Source organism: Artibeus jamaicensis, unplaced genomic scaffold, assembly GCF_021234435.1.
Source record: "Artibeus jamaicensis isolate MK-2021 breed Jamaican fruit bat unplaced genomic scaffold, CSHL_Jam_final contig_387, whole genome shotgun sequence".
NCBI lineage: Eukaryota > Metazoa > Chordata > Mammalia > Chiroptera > Phyllostomidae > Artibeus > Artibeus jamaicensis.
In genome coordinates, this window is record NW_026521812.1 from 10,497,214 (window position 1) to 10,517,581 (window position 20,368).

The 20,368-nt window shown below is 38.1% G+C and overlaps 1 protein-coding gene across 1 annotated transcript in view; it reads right to left on the reverse strand.

The window, feature by feature from the left end:
- The window catches only part of RNF217 (ring finger protein 217), a 112,697-nt gene that overhangs the window by 16,959 nt on the left and 75,370 nt on the right, over positions 1 to 20,368 (reverse strand). Inside the window, exon 3 of the mRNA XM_037139640.2 lies at positions 10,108 to 10,272. Coding sequence (XP_036995535.2) covers positions 10,108 to 10,272 — 165 coding nt within the window. The remainder of the gene's footprint in view (positions 1 to 10,107; positions 10,273 to 20,368) is intronic.

A 20,368-nucleotide genomic window follows, 5' to 3' on the forward strand; every position in this document is an offset into this window, starting at 1 on the left:
ACCTACCTACATACCAACCTGCCTACCCATTTATCTACCTACCTGTCTACCTCCCTATCTTGAGAGCTTGTAGGTAGTGGTGATGAAATTGGAGAAATAATCACTAAGCAGAGGACGGCACGGTACAGGCAGCACACAGCAGCCCTCAGGACATGGTAAGTTACCAAGAAAGAAAGTGTACTAAGTTTCTCGCAGGATGTTACATATTCAAAATCTTAGTCGGATTGTAAGTTAAATGTCCATTCCCTCTCAGTGGCTGCTTGATTCTTGGCAGGTGAGCCTCACCTACATGGGGAGGTTGAACGAACTCAAGTTTTCATTGTAAGAAGCCCTCTGTCTAAATTTTGGCTCCATTAGCTGTACAAAAACATACAAAGCTTGCTTGACGTCTCCTAAGCCTCACTCTCCAAGCTATTACTTACATGAAAATAAAAATGTGATAATTCATGTACAGTGCTGAACCCAGTGTTTGGTACATACTGAGTCAGATCACTATGACACTGGTTTCTATCTGTCTCTTTCCCTTTACCCACCTAAAAACACAGAAATCAAATACCTGGGCAATGTAAGTGAACACCTGATTGCCAGGTGGTCCCCTTTCTCACTTCTTCACATGGGTAATTCTCAGGTGAAAGCTGAACTAGAGAACACCTTCTTAGATAGGTAAAGGCATATGAATATCTAAGGGTTACTAACAAGTCATTATTTGGTCAATATAGGCAAAACTTACTTTTTATGCTATTGGCCAACCCATCCTTTTAATATAGTATTGAACTTTTTTTCTTTTACCTAACAGTGCAGTCAGAGTCCATCCAGGTTTCACGGGGCCTGAAATGATCTAATCCAAGGGGCCCTCTTTAAAGAGAGGAATGTAAATTACAAACACAAACTAGATAAACGGCCTAAAAGGGGGCTTGTTCAGGTGAGGGTCTACGAAGCTTAAGCTTTTTAGCTTCCTGACAAATCCACTCTGAGCTCAGCATTTCCTCTCTCGTGCCCATTGCTGGGAGCAATTCTGAAGAACGGTCACGGTGCCCACACCCGCTCGGCACAGGGGATGGCAGTCAGGAGTCACGAGGGTCCTGCCGGACCCTGGCACCATTTCTGATCCTTCTGTAAACCACCTGAGCACCAGGCAAGAACGTGTCCAAAGAGAACTGCTGAGCAGCCAAAATAAAGGTTACTTCGTCACACACTCAATGTTTTAATTGTATATTGTATTTGATCTTAAAATGGAGACAATGAAGCTTACCATTTCCTGGTCACTGTTGCATACATAGTATTTGACTTACAAAGAGAAAAAGGCTAATATTTGTTCAGAGCCCATTGTGTGCCAAGCATTGTAAATAGATTAGTGCCTTTAAGCCTCATAACTGTACCACAAGATTGGCATTCTTACTCATAAACAGAGCTTAGGAAAGTAATCTGCTAGAGTGAACGGAGAAAGAATTTTGATTTGTGCCTGTTTATTATAAAACCAGAGGTCAATTATATTCTTTGTTAAATGACAGCATAATCTTTGCATTAGCTAGACAAACATGTTTGCTTTCCCGCTCAAGGCAAATCTGAGCCTTTCCTCATTTTAGCTTTTTTTGGGGGGAGAGGGGGGCGCGACTTATTTGTTCCTTTAAAACAGTATCAAAATTTTTTCCTAACAGGAAGTTTGTTCTAACAAGTTAAACTTGTCACTGATGGTTCATTTGCCTCAGTTTCACCTGCAATTTTCACCGTCATGTTCTATCTGTGTGTAATAGTGTTTCATTGGGTTCTAAAAGCTTTTGAGATAAATTAACTTTTTCATTTAAATCACAAAGATGGCAGTTTATAGTCTCTCTGAACAGTCTTATTTATAAAATTACATTCTGAAAATGGCAGGCAACTAAAATACTGTTGGTCTGATGATATTTCTGCACAGGAGGTGGTAAAAATCCAAGCTCTTACAATACTACTAACCGTGTACTTTGCGAGATGGGCATCATCAGTAGTATGGTTTTATACATTAATTTGAATACTTTATACACAGAAAAGGCAATAATTTAATCATGAAAAATGATTTCATAATTTACCAACTGTTAAATATACAGCACTTCCTTTAATGCTTCTGTGAATATACCTTGATTATATATGAATATATTTTAACGATACTAACAGAGAAACGAATTGATACAAGTTAATGTGCAACAGGAGACATTATTTTTCACGTCTGCTAAGCAAGCTGATATTTTGGACTCCTGATACCCAAGGGATAGTAAATTTCATATGCTAAATGAGTTCCCTGTATATTTTGTTCAAGATCACACTTTGACAATGCCATCTTTATTTGTAAAATATAGAGCCTTAAAAATGTAGGCCTAAATTATGTTTACATAAATTTCATTTTATTTCTCAGTGAGGCTGTTTTATTATAGCTTCAACACATTCAGTAAGGTAGGTCTGCTAAAACAGAAAATGAACCCCCCAAGTGGCCAACATTCAGAATCAACATTTTCTTTTTACTTAAGAGATGGACTGTAGGACAGACAAGATATTCCTAATTAATTTGTTTAAAATGACTACGCATAAGCCACAAATGCCACTTGCTTTGCTATTACTCACAGAGTTTCTTTTTCCATCTGTAACAAATAAAGATGGCTGATCCTCAAGTTCAGTATTTAATTACTAAATGTCGCTTACACCTCTTTACACTTTGAGTCATGAGGTGAATGTTCAGAATATGCTAGATGTTTCTTTGATAAGAGTTTTTGATACTAAGTCTACACTGTAGTAGAGAGAAATAACAATATGGACTGTTTTTGAGCCTACGCTATTCTTCATAGGACATACCAACACCTGTAGTAAGAGACTATTCATAAAACTACATATGTTTTAGTATCTACCCTCTTTATATTGTTACATTTAATAAAATATCCACAGATTTCTAAAAATAAAACTAGAATTAAGCCTTCTATTTTCATACAGATTCTTCCTGATCATAAGGCGAAAGAGTTAAGAATAAATGAACTGCTATATGCAACCCATTTCAGAATTAAATCAGTACATATGTGCCTGCAAGGATTTATCTCCTTCGCCAAGAAATGAGAGCTTATTTTGTTCTTTAAGCAGGGATAATAAGTTAACTGTTATATACTGTTGTCACCAAAAAAAATTTACTCTGTACTTTGATATATGTGTTTGCATTAGTGGCTTTTGATATCTGGAGGGACTGATCAGAAATAAGTACGAGAAAAGTTAAAAAATGTCCCATGAGTAATGCTTAGTTCTTCACTTAGCTCACTATACCAATTCTTCATAACATAGAGATTTTTAAATGAAAACATATAAACAAAGCCTTCAAAGAAACAATAAAGATATTTCGAACCTAAAATTCTTGTCCAACTATAAAATTAATATATAGGGGCAAAAATAAAACAGTTCCAGAGATGCTAAGGCTCCTGTGAGCTTTTTCTGGGGCCATGACTCACGGAAGCACTTCACAGGTGAATGTAAAGTTCAAGAGAAGAGAGTATTAGCACATAACAAAAATGATGCTAAGAAATCTGAGACACAACACTGGAAAGCAATCAGCCCAATTAGGTAGAGGATGTCCACTGGTTTCAAGAACATCTTAAAAAAATAACAATGGAATATACATTAAGCAATCAAATTCTTCAGCAACTAAATATTAAATAACATGATAAATAATGTGGGTATTTCTACTCTCAGTAAGGCAAAAAGAACGGCTATGAGAACTTTCAGGAAAAATAAAACAGCACTAAAGGCGTGTCCATTCCAAATATGAGGCAGAACAAAATATGGTATAAATGAATTGATATTGAGCCAAGGATGCTAGGGACATGTTTCCCAGAGCTGTGATCTCACAGAAAAGGAAATGTAATCTGAGTTCCATGAGTACACGTGTTTGATTATGTAAACACCCAATGTTTTTTTAAACATTAGAATCATCCTTTAGAAAAAACAGAAGTATTAAATATTATATTGGAATAGAATGTGAGTGTCATCAAATCTGACAACATAAAAACAAAGTTACAGCTTGAAGACGGAAATGGAAGGAAGCAAACAGAATTGTAGGAAAGCTAGATCCTCACTACCATCTAAAATTGTTAAGATCGTTAAACAGAAAAACTAGTACACTATTTAAAGGTAAAAGATCATCAAAAGAAGCATCAAAATAACAATACAAATTGGAAGGAGAAAGGGAATGGGTAGATACGAATTCTCATCTATCAGGTCACACTGGAAGTGGTGGCCTCTGTTTATAAGTAGACTACACTGCAAGGGATAAAATGTTGATTTCAAAATTAGTGGATGCCTCCTGCCATGTTAGCTTTTTAAAGCCAATACTCTGATGACTTTAATTACCCTTCAATGTACTGGTTTTCTCTGTTACAGAAAATTTATATATATTTCAAGTTAAGTCTTATGGTCCACTTATGACATAAATTCTTTCAAGAAGAATGTAGAGTACTGTCCTATTCTTATTCTGCAGGGTAGAGTCGTACTACAAATTAGCCCCCAATTTTACTTTTCCTCTTTATCACACTTCCCTTGAGCCCATGCTTCATGTTCTCAGAAATGTTCAGATGCATTTTCCCTCCTTCACATTCATTTTCACCTCTTCCCCTCTGCGACTGTACATCGCTTAGCCTGCCAATAGCTTGGGTATCACCACATCCTAGTAAATCCTCCCTTTAATTCCACATGACCTTCTAGCCAATAATTACCCTCACCCTTCCATTTTTGCCAAACTTCTTAAAAGAACACTCTATACTCAGTGCTTTTCTTACCTTCTCAGATTGCTGCAAGCCCATGTTATTCAAACGTCAAGACCATCTATCTTTCTCCAAGAAACAGTCATTCATGCAAGCTTTGAATGAATGTTTGTCTACTGATAAAATCTGATAAGGACTTGCCCTTAAAGAGCTTACAGTTTAAGGTGTAGAAATAGATTAATCAATTATGCAAATAAACATGCACTCATAAGCTAGAACAAATGCTCGGAAGTAAAAGAACAAGTTGTAAAGAGAGTGCTTAATAGGAGGAGCTAGATTTGGTTGAAGGGTCAGAAAACGCTTCTCTAAGCAAGTGACATTTGATCTGAAAAATGAAGGACAAGTGGCAGTTCACCAGTGAAGAGGACTCAGAGGTAGGGAGAGCATGCCCAACCCAGCACATCCATGCTACTGTGTCCATGAACTGAGAAGCAGCTAGTACTGTACACGCTGCCTCAGCATTTCTCCCTTTAACATTTTAAAACTCTTCAATTAGGTATATCTCTCCATTCAAACCCCCTACTCTCCCAGTCCATAAGATCTAAAAGGGCCCAGATCACGTTCATCTTGTTTATTGTTTTTAATATTAAAGAGACTTGCAAAGGTCCTGTCACATGGCGTCTCAATAAATATGTATTTAAAATAACCAAATGAGAGTTATCCATGACCTTCTAATTATCAAATCCAATTTTTTTTTATTATTTATTTATCTTTAGAGGGGAAGTGGGGGAAGGAGAGAGGGAGAGAAACATCAATGTATTCCCCCCCTCACTCCTCAGAAACATCCACTACTACACCAAGGGCTCAAATCCAATTTTTAAATTCTTATCCAATTGTATCTATCAGTGTCATTAAATCAGTTGACCACTACTTCCTTCTGACCTTTCATATACTCTGGCTTTAACAGCACCCCTCTTCTAGGTACTCCTCTTATCTCCCTTAGGTCCCAATTTTGCCATCTGTCCCTAATTCCACTCACAGCTCACCACTTTGAATATACTCTTCAGGTCATCTCTTCCATACCCCAGTGGTTTCAACTTTCATCAATAAGATCTCTCTCCTTAATTTCCACTGTGGACCTGGCTCCTGAGCTGCAGATGGTTTGCTGGCCATCCATATCTATAGGCCTTAAAGCCATTTCAAACTCAAATAAGAAAAACCCAATCCATCATTATTCCATGTCCTCCTGCCCCAACAACAACAAAATAAAACTAGGTCCATCTCCATATTTCATCTCAGTCTGTGGTATCTCCAACCATTTGGACACCCAGGCCAGGTATCTGGTGGATATACTGCTTTTATTTCTCATGTCCAAGGTCAGACAGTTTTAGGCCCAAGATATTTATCTAATCCTTCTCCTCTTCAGCTGTTTGACCAGTAGCTTAGCTCATACTGTCATCATTTTCCTCTAGATGTCTACAACTATGTTCACATAATCAACAACAACCAGCCTGAAATATAAATCTATACCACCATCCCCCTGTTTACAGCTTTTCAGTTTGGAAGATAAAATCCTTGTTTCTTAATGTTGCATGCAAAGCTCAGACTTGTCTCCTTGTGTAGCCCCACCTTTCACCACTTCTCTCTGTGAACCTTACTCTAAGGGAACCACAAAGTACTTGTGCCTATTTTCCACAGCGCACACTTCCTGGCTCTGTGCCCTTGTACTTTTCATTGTAATACTCCTGTTCCTGGACACTGTCACCATCGATCATGCCAAAATCTGTACAATGATCTTTAACAACCCAGCTCTTTCTGGATTCCCTGAAATAAATGAGATGTCCCTTTCATCATGAACTGCCTTGCTCTTTGCAAAGCCCTAATGAAGTACAACAGTGTTTTATCATTGTGAGTGTAACTGCTGTGTCTCCCCTTCTGTGAGAGTCATGAGAAAAAGGACCGTGTTTAAAGAGCACATAATGGATTCTCACTAAAAGTCCAAGTAAGGAGGAAAGAAAAATGACATTCGTTCATTCAAGAATTTTCCATTTAGTGCTACACAGGACCCAGCACTGCTCTAAATGCTGAAGCTACTTTAAGGACCAAGATAGGTCAAAATCCTTGCTTTCAGGCTATAAAATATACCCACTGTTTTAACAGTGATATGTAGTGTAATATTGTGCCATGGAGAAGCAATAGAGCATGTAAGGGCATATTATCAACTAAGGTAAGGGAAGGTGGTTACTGAGACGCTGAATTTTGTTTAAAGACGTGACAGTGTGGTCTGGCCACTGAGACATCTAAGAAAAGAATATTCCAGGAAAAGGGAAGAGCAAGTATGGAGACCCTGGGAAGGGAACACGCCTGATGTTTCTGAAGTGCAGCAAGGAGGCCAGCATGGCTGGAGGAGGACGAAGGAAGCAGAAGGTGATTTCAGGGACATAATGGTGTTGAGGCGTGTCCACGGTGTGACCTTGTGGGGCTGTCTAAGCTTCTGGCACCTCTGGCCACACTGGAAGAAGAGTTATCTTGGGCTACATATTAAATATATTGTGACACATAATCACAAAAAAATCTCATAATGTTTTAAGTAAATTTACACTTTTGTGTTGAGCCCCATTCATAGCCATCCTGAGCTGCATGTGGCCCGAGGGTCTTGTGTTGGACATCCCTGCCTCATAGGGTCATTATAAGAAACAACTTCAGCTTTGTGTGAGGTGGGAGCCATGGAAGGTTTTGAGAGAGGGTGATATAATCTGCCTTATGTTTAACAGCCTCACTTCTGCGTTAAGAACATTGTGAAGAGTAAGAAAACAGTCAGGACACCATTGCAAAAACCTTAGAGAGAGAAAGATGATGATGACCTGTAACTGGATTAATGACAGGGGGTGCTGACATGTGGTCAGACCCTGAAGACATCTCAAGGTACAATCTGTAAAACTTCTGTGAAAAACAATCTGTAAAGCTAGAGCATTGGACTTGCTATTTACCGAGATGGGGAAATGAAGAGAAGAACCTTTTGGGAGAGGAGAATACACAGTGTCAGAGAAGCCTATTAATTAAGGTAAATGAAGACACCGAGCAGGCATTTGGGAACTCGCCTTTCCTCCCGGACCCCAAACCTTTGTTCTGTTATTGACTGCTGCCACCAGTAAAACTTGCACCCTGTTTTAAGTTCTAAGCTGAGTTTGCTACAGAAACAAAAACAACTCTTAAAAACTGAAATGAAAATAAAAATAAATAGATCCAAGAGAGCTTTAGGTCCTTTAGCAAAACTGGCCCCACTTGTACTCATATGCAAACATTCCCCTGTCCACACTTCTCACTGGACTTCATCCCTCTCCAAGCTTTCATCTGTAACTGAGGTTCTCCATACGGGCTCTCAGCCAGTGGGAATGTCTCAGAACTTTACTTTGGTAGGGGGATGTTTTGTTGTCACAAAGGTGGCCGATGCTGGCATTTATGGCTGTTCTGCAAAGCTGGGGCCATCTTGCATGTATTTTTCTAATGCATTAGACATTCGTGTAGGTGAAAACCTGTTTCTAAATATGTGGTCATAGAACTCAGTTTCATTTTACATATAAGTGCAAAATAATGTTTGCATGGTTTTAATAGATAATGGATTATTTTTTTAGTTATATAATTACTGAGCAAAATGAGAATAGGTCAATTGTTTTAGAATTTAATCTTATTTTGTGTATCACCCCAAAATAAGTTTCATGGTTTTTATATATATTGACTTTTCTAGGACTATAATTACATAAATTCATAAGCATATGTACAGATATACTTATTTTGTATTCATTTAAAAATGGCAATTATATTGGATAGGTATTAATAACATTTCAGCTTCATTTAAAGTTTCTTAAATCCAGGTTTCTTAAACCCGAAGTTATGCTTTACAAATAGCTGCAAAAAATTGACCTCTTTATATCTTTTAATGTCTTGATACCTAAGCATTTATATGTTGAAATATATGTAATTTCATTATAATAGTTTCGCTTATTTCTATTTTACATTATATTAGGACAATATATTAATTTTTAAATAAAATGATATATGTAGTCACATTTTCATTTAATCTTGGGATAGTTAACAAATTTTATAGTTATTTTTTATAAAAATAGGGCATTGGATGCAATACAATTTATATCTTAGAAAGTATCTGCCATTAAATAATCAAGCTCTCCCTCACAACTAAGGTCTAGACTTTTTGGCACACTAACAAAACAGTAGGCGTGATAACCACTATTCCAAAAGCAGTGACTTCACGCAGTGTGGAGAGTGAAAATGGGTAATCGGCGGTGAAGGTGAAGTTATTTTACTTCCCGAACGGGCACTCTTTGGAAGCAGTCACGGGCCCCCCCCCATCTGCTTTGGCAGTGGTGTGTGTGGGGCTGGGGAACTGTGGAGTGTCTCTGAGGTCGAACCAGCACCCTCCAAGTTCTTCAACAACCACAGTCGACACAGCTGCAGCTCGGCTATAAGAGCCCACAGACGTGGCTTTTGTGCTAATTTTATGTGAAAAGCAGCATATTAAGCATTCTCTGAAAATACATTCTTGTCCACAGCCTCCTATTACAGGATTTAAGGTAATAAAATACCTAAAGGGAAATATAACAAGTAAATCTCCTTAACTCCAGTATTACAATGAATATTGATGAACATAGTTCACTTTCCCCTATTACTTAACTTTTCTGAGACTGTTTCTACAACTTGAGATGGCAACCGTTCCCCTTTCCCCACGACATTCCTTTGAAAAATTAAATGAGATAACAAATGTAACTTACATGCTGCATTACTATGTTTCACCAAAAGATATTGAATAACTAAAATCTGGAAAGCACATTGAACTTAGCATCTTAAAGCTGGAATTGGTAAAATTCCTAAGTACTGATTTTAACTCTTAGCTTCTAACTCACCAAATTTACGAAAAGCAAATACTCAGTTCCCTGTGATCCTGAAGTGACAGCGATGGCAGCAGGAAAGACGGACGAGCAAAGGCCTACAGGGGTCAGAGCCTGCCTAATGGAGGAGTGATTATAATACATGAGGCAAACTGGAAACAGTATTTTCATGTTGTTTGCATAATAGCTTTACCCAGTGCACACATCTCCACTTTTCAATGCAAATTTGGAAGTTTAAAATCAGTATTCATACGCAGCCTTCCTCAATTTTGAAATGCATTGCAAATAAGAATATATACTGTTCATATATAAAAATGTCAGTTTAGTTATGTAACATAATTGTTCTTCTAAAATGAAACAGCAAATATTCTTTTTCTCCATACCTGCAGCAATAAAGTTACACATACAATTCCCTTCAGTATTGTAATGATAGTATTCAGTGATATCCAGATGCACATGGTTCTCTCCTTTCCTCCTAGAGGTTATCTCACCTTGCACTTTGGACACTTCTGGGCATTCCTCTGCCCATGCTCAATTTCGCTGGCCCAGTGACGCAATAGCTTGTCTCCCTTTTTGTACTCCTTGCAGTTAACACCTTCATGCCAAGGAGAGTGGCACTTAAAACACCAGACGAATTGGCAAGTGGGGCACTGGATCTGTGAAAGGAAAAGTAGGATTAAGTACTAGTAGAAACACTAAAAGTGTCTAAAGGATAAAAATGGTGATGGTTGGGGAAATTGCGGTAGCTAAAAAGTTACCAATTGTTCAGAGTTAAAGTATCTTCCCTCTACAAGATGTAAATGACAGTAAAATATGACTATTTTATTACTGAAAGAGGAAAGAAGTGCTTTGCCATAGATGATTTGGCTGTATGAGATACATAAATTATGCTATAGTAAAGTACGCTATACTATGTTATACTTAGCTATAAGTTATGCTATACTTTGTATGCTATGCTAAAATTAAACACTTAGGACATCCTGGAAATCAATTTGGTCTTAAGGCTTTCCCCTAGACTGAAACACAGAATAAAACCTGAAGGTTCACGATGCCCCAACTCCACACACTCAGGCTGCCCTTAAATTTGTCTTTCTCTTGACCCAATTTCCCAGGCACTTCCATTGCACTTCTTGTCAATGGCTTCATTGACTTTTATAAAAATCAGAACCTCACAGATGCTTCAACAAATAAAAAAGCACTGAGAACAAACTGCTATACCATCATCTACCACGAAGCTCTGCCTAAAATAATGGACAATCCTTTTTTAATTATAAAAAAATAACACAAATGGTCTTATTAGAAATATATCAGTCTTGAGGGTTCTGTGGCCTGTTAGCTAGGAAACCATCAGAAAGATGTCTTTGTATTTTCATCGTGTGGCAGTACATGTGACAGTGTGTGTGCGTTCACTGAAAATATGTCTTCCACGTGACATGGAAGACTTTATCTGACTTCCTTTCCTTTGAATGACAGTGGGTATCTCCTTCTCACACAGTGTTTCTGGTCCTCACCCTCTGAAGACATATGAACATAACCTGACTTTCCTAGACCCGTTTGATTACAGTGACTTAATGAAATGTCTAACTATGAACAATACTGATAACTGACTAGTCTTCTCTGAGCTCCTGCATATGAACTACTTCACTGTAACATACGTGCATTTACTGACTACACTTTTTGAAAATCGGTTAGAATTTCTTTCCGTAAGCTATACAAAATCATTACTTACTTTTTTTGAAAAACTACTCTTGACAATGGTGGTTCCAATATACACATTAATTGAGGGGCAATTATAACAATGACTCTTCCTTTTATAACTCAAAGCACTTCAGTTGTTACTATGTCATGAATACTGTTCTTCCCATGCAAATATGAAGTAACAAAAGTACTTGTCTTTTTGATTTATATCATAACAAAATAATTTTTGTCAGAAAAGTTAAAAATCTTCATGTTTTATTTACTTTTTGCCATTATGTCATATGGTAATGTTTATACTGTTGCAATACACACATTACTTAATATTATCACAAAATAATGTTGCAAAGTAGGTAAGAACACCACATGTTTACAGAAGGGGGAACACAGGGCTCAGAGATTAAATAGCTTGACCCAATTAATATAGCAAGTATGTGTTAAAAAGAAATGTCAACAAAATGTCTGGCTCCAAGGCTAGAATTTTTTTCACTGTGCCAAAACTGTTTCTCACACTAAACAGCATTCTTTCTTTGATGACTGAAAACCAAACTGTAGAAGTCAAAGGTCATGTGATTAAAGTATCCGGTAAGTAAGAATTTACCAGGATTACCAACATAAGGGGAAATTTAAAAATCTTTTCAAGATTTTTCTCACATAAATTAAGATAACCCTTGGACTTTTTAGAAAAAGAGATGTTACTAGTTAGTCACTTAACCACCTTTGACTTTTCTGATCATTAAAGTGTAAATAAGTCATATTTAAAGTAAGAGTTACAATGTGTGAGTTCCAGATGATAAAAGAATACAACATGATCATTTTCCTCTGTCACTGAACCACGAATATCTAAATATTACAAGGGGCCTGAATAAATTCAATTTTGAAATGTAATGAATGAAATGAGGAAGATATCGAAAGATTTTGCTTTTCCTCAAGTATCTGCGCCATTATGTCAGATGGGTCTAAATACTTAATTCAGTTCTGTTACACTAGACATTACTCATAATTATAAATCACTGGACTCTAACAGCATCAAATACAAATAACTTGCTGGTTTTAAATGTCAGTCTTAGATTACATTTATGAAATGAATAGAGGAATGAATGTAATGGCACTTTGAAACTGGGATTTAACTCTATGGAAGTTAGGCATTATAATGGTTCAAGAATATTTGGGACCGAGGGCTGAACTATCATATCTACAAATCTCTAATGAAGACAATTAGAAATGTATTATTCTCCTAAGGTCCCAGAATGATAAGGCATCGGACACTTGGTGCCAATACCAGGGACACTGGCTATTAAATGCTACTGCAGATCCTACTGCCAATCCTTGCCATTGACACAGACTTGATGACAAACCTGTCAAAGGAGTTCTGCTTTTATTTCTCAAGGAAGGATGAGTAATTCAAATTCAGGCTCTATTGTTTACTGTCTCTCACTGCAAATATTAAACTATTTCTTTGCTTTGAATTAAGAAATGAAGGGACTAATAGCCCACTTCCATCACTCTGTTATTCAGAGACTGCACCTGAATGGTCTAAATACCCACCTTTTGGTCTGAAGATGCCTTATGCATTCTGACCTTAACCATGTTCCAAACCGGCCTTACATAACACCCATGAAGGCATCACCACTGCATCTCCCTCCATTACTGCTTTGCACTTACTCCTCCATATGAAATGCCATCTCACAACTACAAATTCTCCACGGAGGGCCTGCCCTCTGAGCACTTCTATTCACACAGAGGTCACCATTGTCCATCTTTGCCGTGAAGGTGTAGTCTGGGGAGCAGCACCACCAGCATCACCTGGGAGCTTGCTGGAAACAAAGAATTGCGCCACACCCCAGACCTCCTGACTCAGAGCTGCATTTAGCGAGGTCCCCAATAGACACGCTGAATTTTGAGAAGCACTGCTCTGTACCATGTGACTCCATCTTAATGGCCACAACTAATCTACACCAGGAAGGAGCTCCTATGCCCAAAACAGGTGTCCAGTTGCTGGAAAGCAGCTTACAAGGTGGCTGCATGTGCTTTGTGTAGTTGGGCACCTACTGTTGAATAGATAGTAGCCAAGTTAGACATTTTTTCTTGAGGAGTAAAATGGTGATACACACACTCTACCTTCGCTGTGAAGGCAAAGACAGAGGACAGCTTAGTGACCATAGTGAAGATCACAGGAGAACGGGGAACAGCAGTCATGGCTAGTGAGGCAATAAAGGGGTCCTCATGCTACCACTGCCAGGGTCCAATTTTCTATGAGGTCTGCAGGGTGGTTGCTGAGACAGCTTTCCTGCCCTCCGGCTTCCTGTGGAGCCTTACAGTAAACCTCCTTAACTGACATAGCTTGAGAGAGGACATCTCTGCTTCTTGTAATTGGAGAAAGTCCAACGAACACAATCTGTCTACTGAAATCTTACCCGGATCAAATGCTGCTTGCTTCACGATGCCTTCCCTGCTCATACCAACCAGATTCGATATCTGTCTTACAGAATGTGTAGATGTCCAATCTCCCTAACGGCCTGCAAGTTCACTGAGGGTGAAGGCTGCGCCTCATTCATCCTGTATTTCTTGAGTTAAGCAGCACAGAGTTTCTGGCACATGGAAGGTGCTCAGTAAATTATACTGGCTACCATTGCAGGAATTCAAAGAAAAGCCAACACATCTAATTTATGAGCAGCGACTGAGATGATATTACTTCTTAAGTTAGCAGATGATGTTTACCAAATATTTTACTAACATGACATTTTACTGAGCATCATGATTAATGTGCAAACTCTTCTATAAGAGACAGGGATGAAAATGTTTCAAGAATAAAGTTATCAGAGTTAGGAATCTTAACTTGTCCCAGAATCCATGAAATGTAAAATAGCTTTATATTGTATTTTTAACTTTTGAATTCCTTTAGTTCTTCCAGAAATCTGGGCTACAATAACACTCAGATGACGGGTTAAACCAACTCACTTTACCTAAGCAAATGGTATTTTCTCTTGACAGTTCATCATGCCAAATAAAAAAATAACCCACAAAATAAAAAAATTTAAAGTCAAAGAGCACTTCAATTAAATCTTTCTGTGTCTAAATTCTATACACTCTTAATGTACACATTGGGTTGGCAAAAAAGTCTCTGTGGTTTTTTTTCTATAACATAGAAGACACATGTTTCATTTTCACCAATAATTTTACTGAATATGTTGAGTATGTTGGCTATCCCCGATGTGCTATAGCACTGATTGTTCTCAGTTAATGTCTTGATTTGACCACTACCAGTTTCAACTGGTCTACCCGATGGTGGAGCACTGTCCAGCGAGAAATCTCCAGCATGAAACTTTGCGAATCACTTTTGACACATTTGATCACTCACAGCACTTTCTCCATACATTGACAAATCTTTTTGCATTTCAGTTGCATTTTTACCTTCTTGAAATAATGAAACATAATATGCTGAAAATGTTCTGTATTTTCTTCTATCTTTAATATTAAAATAGCTACACAAAAATTCATTGATTTTGATGTTTTTTTTAATGCACACTGATATAGCAGCTGTCACAATAACAATCTAACAATGTTGTTTCAAGTGAAGTTAAAGACAACTAAGCACTACTAGAGACAACTTATGGGGAAAAATAAATGTTTTGGCCAACCCAAGCATTATTTTAAATAAATCACAAACTCACTGCCTATCAAACTCAAAATATTAGACAGCATTCACGTGTGAATTTAGCATTTCAAATATAAGCTAACCCAGTTTCCAAGAATAATTTGCTTTTTTAGAACTTCAGGCTAAGACAAATACTCAATAATAAGACATATTCATCAATTCACTTGCTTATAAGACAAATATTCATTGAGCATCTTCAAGCAACAGGTATACTAAGTATCCTGGTTTTAGACCCATAAAAATAATGTAAATACTTGTCCTCAAGGAATTTACTGAAGGGAGATAGACATAAGCTCAGAGAGGTAACTAACCATGTAGTAACTGCCATCAAGTGGGTGCTGTGGGAAAGATGCTTCAGGGAAGGCTAGAGGGTAGAGTTCAGAGAGAACAGGGCCTCAAAGTATGAGTGGAAGGTCCCTGGGAAGAGTGATGGGGTCACACTTCAGGACCCACCACAGAGGCTTGAGAGCACACGGTATAGTGGAGAATAGCAAGAGTTCTAGCGTAGCTCAGACAGAGATGTCACTTCAGCTGGCTTGACCCCGAGAATTGCCGACATGTCCCAAACTGGGTCCAATTAGTCTTACATTAATGCACCTACCTACACTCTCGCTGTTTCTCTCAAAACACACTGTGGTCCCCAAAACTCCTCATATGCAACATGGAAAACTTAAGGCTGTCAGACAAGGGTTTGCCTAAAGAGACTGACCAGTATGTAAATAGACAGGTCTCAAAGTTATAAAAAGTTTTTAACAATGTAATATGGTTTTCTTGAAGAGGAGAAGAATCTGAAGAAATGCACGGTATTAGAAAGATGAGAAAAAGAAGTCTTTGATGTTCAAGCAAGCACTGTCTCCTTCCCTAAGAGGTCAAATCCTAAAGCAAGACGGCAGAGGAGGGAGGTTCTCCACATGGGAAAGCGTGGTTTGACTGCTTGCTGATCACTGTATGTTTCAGATGTGCACCACTGCAGTCTGACATACACTACAAAGTGATCACCACCAAAATCTACTCACCATCCTTTACCATACAACTGACACCCCTCAACATTTTGAACTCCTTTTTACCCCAAACCCACTTCCCCTTGGGTAACCACCAATGTGTTCTCTGTATCTATGAGTTAGTTTTTGTCTCACTTGGAGTTTTTTTCTTTTGTCTTGATTCTTATCCCCTAAGGCTTGACCTCCTACTTGGGGATTTCTCCCTGACGGCAGTGCCAGTAACGCATGGGCGTCACGAAGCACCGCTCCCTGACCACTGTCCAAATTTGGCCAAGTTACCCACCCCTTGATTTTTCACAGCATCACTGAAACTAGGCTGGAAAATGAAACAGAAACTTTCTTAAGGGTTGGGGACCGAGCAGGGACAAAAGTGTTCAATTGTGCCTGGGCTACTCAGGAGGCATTTAGTAGAGAGGATTCCTGCACAGTGTTAGGTTCCCTCACAGACCAAAGAGGGTAAATGTGGCTGAGGAAGAATACAGAGTGTGGCTGGTGGAAAATGCACAGTTCTAACCTCTTCTAGGCCACTTTACAGTGAGCCCCAGCCTGGCTTAATTTTCTACCCACTATTCCGCAGGCCATCAGAGAGGTTCTTCATGTGTCTCTCGTGCTGAAGATCCAAGGGAACGATGTGATACAGTGAAGAAAACACACACGAACAGTTCCCAGGCCCACTGCAGGTCAATTTAGGGTAGTTGTGAGTCTTGATTGTTATAATGATTGTACTTTTTCGTTGTCAGAGGTAGGCTAAAATATCAAACGAATCCCAATATTTGGCTTTTGCTATTAGAAATTCAAGCACAGGTAAAGACTCTATAATATATTATGGCTAACTTGTCTATCAAGAAAGCAACAAAGAACAACTTTAACAAAGCATGTCATTAGTAACTACAGGGAGAAATGCATCCTAACAAAGTTTAGGAGCACTGCCTCATAGCTGTATGATATATAATTTTCAAAGGTAACATATATAACACTCCATTTGTTTAAGCTGTCTTCTTTAAACTGGGCTAGATGACTTCACCTTTCACTCCCTCACAAATTTATGCTAGCAACAATCATTTAACAAACGTTTATTTTTCTATCAGCTCCTGACATCAATGATGCATTAAGGCCAAGAAAACAGTGTGGATCATAAACTAAACTGATCTTGCAAGACTGATGCATAATCTAATTCTCAATTTGCAAACACTATCAACTAAAAGTGATGGTATCAGAAAAAATGAAAAGCAGAGCAACACACTGCCTATACTTACCTGGGAAAGCTTTAAACATTTTTATATATGGAAAAAATCTCGAACATCTTCATGAGAAGGAAGCTTAAGTACTGTTCATTCATTCATCCATTCATCTATTTAATTTATGCATACATGCAAATTATTTATCAGAAGTACAACTGAAGAGGTACAGCTGGTATTTGAACAAACAGAAAATTGATAGGCCCCCAGAAGCAGAAAAAGTGGGCAGCCATTGCCATTATAGGGCCAAAAAGCAAAGGGAGTAAAGAAGTTTCTGGAGCCCAGTGGGAATAAGGAACATGGAGGAGGACACAGCTAGGGTCACGTAGAGATGCTGCCAGAGTTTCGCACTGACCCAGGAAGAGAGCGAAAAAGTAGTGCCTCTACTATTCTCTCCTTATCTTTCCAGCTTCTGCCAATGCCAACCTTAGGCCAAATGTAAATAGAAATCGAGGTGGTAAGGGGTCTGGAAAACCATTCCAAAGGGGCACTTTCTAGACTACAGGAGGAGAAGTCAGCGAAGGGTCAGTAACAGACGCAGGAAGAGGGTCAAATCAGTATTACCTGAGTTCAGCCTTTCACTTCAGCATTATTTAAAGTATATCAATTAAGAATAGCAAACCCATTGATTTGATTATATTCTTAAAGACCTTAGAAAAGTTTTCTTTATCACTTGAGGAAGGAATGTTATTTGTAAAATGCAATTGCAAGTCAGAAGGTTTATACTTAGAAGAGAGAAACAAGAGTGCTAAACATATAAAGTAAGAACACAGCAACTTTCCCGGGATATTGGCTTTTTTCTGGTACATTACAATGAGTCAAGATGACATTTTGTGATTTACTGAGGTTTTGTTTAATGTTTGTGGGAAGAATACTGGAGATTATTATTTGTTTTGCCTCAAGGAAACCATAAAGAGAATCACTGCTAATGTGTTTCCTCCGTTGACTTATGTATGCCCTTCAACACGCTTCAAATCCACATGAAAAGGGGGATCATTTCTTGGTTTAAACCTGCAAATAAGAAGGAAACCTAGAACTGTCCATACTTCAGTAAAATAATTCTATTTAATCATTTTTAATCCTCTTCTCTCTTCCTGGAAAAACTATAATATTCCCTACTTCCCCAAAGATACTCTTTTCATTTCTGGGAATTCGATGATCATCATTCGCCCTGCCCTCCCTCCCCCAAATATTACTGCTTTCCTGGAAATCTCTTTGGTGCCCCAAAGGGTCTTCAAACTTAAAATTATTAACACATTTTAAACTGAGTTAGTTTTCCACCTCTCAAACCCACTCTTCTTCCTCAAGACCCAATTTCATCTTTCCTTTACTCCCAGCATCCAACAGCCACCCAGTCTTTTATTCCACCTCTATTCTTTTGGATTCCTCCATCCCCTTCCCAATAATTTAGGGTTGCTCATTCTGCTGCCATTGCCAAAAATGAGGACAAGCACAATAACTTCTAGCATGTGTCAACAGCACTTAGGATGTGTCAGAGATGGTGCTAAGAACTTTATATGTGTGACCTCATTTAATCCTTACTACACACTTATGCATTTACCAGTAAATGAGGTAGAAACTGTACTCAAGGTTACAGAGCTAATACGTGGCAGGTTGAGAGTTTCAATCTGCTTCAAAACTAAATGCTTTGCCTACCTTTTCCACCTTGACAAATTCAAATGTTCAAGGTTTGATTTAACATGTTTACTCTTTAATGAAGCCTTCCCAATCTCTCCTATCCTTCGTTTTCTATGCTCTCAGTATTTTCCATCCACGTTTATATGAATACACCACTGAATCCAGACGATAACTGCTATGAAGAAAAACTGCCGGTGCTGCTGATGTGTCCGTCCCCAGGCACCACACAAGTGCCATTAGAGCCGCAACCTCACCTTTTTTATTTCCCCACCACCAACTTCCTCCCTCTACTGATATGCAGTTGGAGTTGAATTAATAAATTATAGGAACTGTTTAGGTTAGAAATTAGATTTCTAATGGGGAAATAAAATTAACCTTGCAGAAATGGAATGGTAAAAGTTTTTGGCCTCATAGAAGAGTTGACAGGACAAGCAGAAAAATATTATGACTGAAAACAACTGGATTTGATCAGAGCCAAGGTTGTCTCAATGGAAACCTCTCAGTTCAGGAATGTACTTGTTATATTTGATATCGTATGAGTTTGACAGAGTTCAGAACATAATGAAAAGCTCTATTTATTCAAACTTTTGCCAGAAGAGAGATGTTGACTAAAAGGCTGGAAGCATAAACTGGCACCTGAGAGTTCTTGTTACTGTTTGTTGATATAGTCAGTTTACACCTTTTCTATCTGCTCAGCACAAAAAAATTAACAAGTGGTATTTAAAAAAAACTATTCAAATGAAATCCAAAATACGGTACTTTAGGTCACAAATTTCATGTGAGATATAATCAAAGGTGTTTCTTGCTCTAAAATAGTTGTGATATTTTCAAGCAAATTTTTAAAAAGTTTTTATTTATTTAGCTTTAGAGAGAGGGGAAGGGAGAGAGAAAGAGTGGGGGAGGAACATCAGTGTGTGGTTGCCTCTTGCGTGCCCTAGACTAGGCACCTGGCTCACAAGCCAGGCATGTACCCTGACTGGGAATCGAACCAGCCACCCTTTGGTTCACAGGCCAGCACCCAATCCACTGAGCCACACTATCCAGAACCAAGCAACTTTAGTCTTCTATGCTAAATGCATCTGAATTGACAGCAGAAGCCATAATGAATGCCCAAAGTATAATATTTTGGATGAAGATATTGTAACTCAATGAGTCAAAAAGAATAGTATCAAAATATACATTACAAAGGTTTTATCAATAGATACAAAACCTTCTTTAGCTGTAAACAACATTATAAAGAGATTTTAAATTGCTCAGACATGTTACACATTAGTGCAATCTTACTTGTTTTCCTAATTCAGCATTTGAGTACTTGAATTCACTTCTCTTAAAGTTGGATAAACTATATCAATTTGGAAGTGGGCTCTGTTTAGGGAAAATGGGATTAAAAATACAGAAAATCTAAAAAACAGTCATTGGTTCACTGCAAAGAACAAAGATCTTAGTCTCAGCGTAGGGTGCTGCTGTAATCATGACTGTTGCAGTTCATTTGTTGGAGTATCCGTGTCCCTACTCATAACAT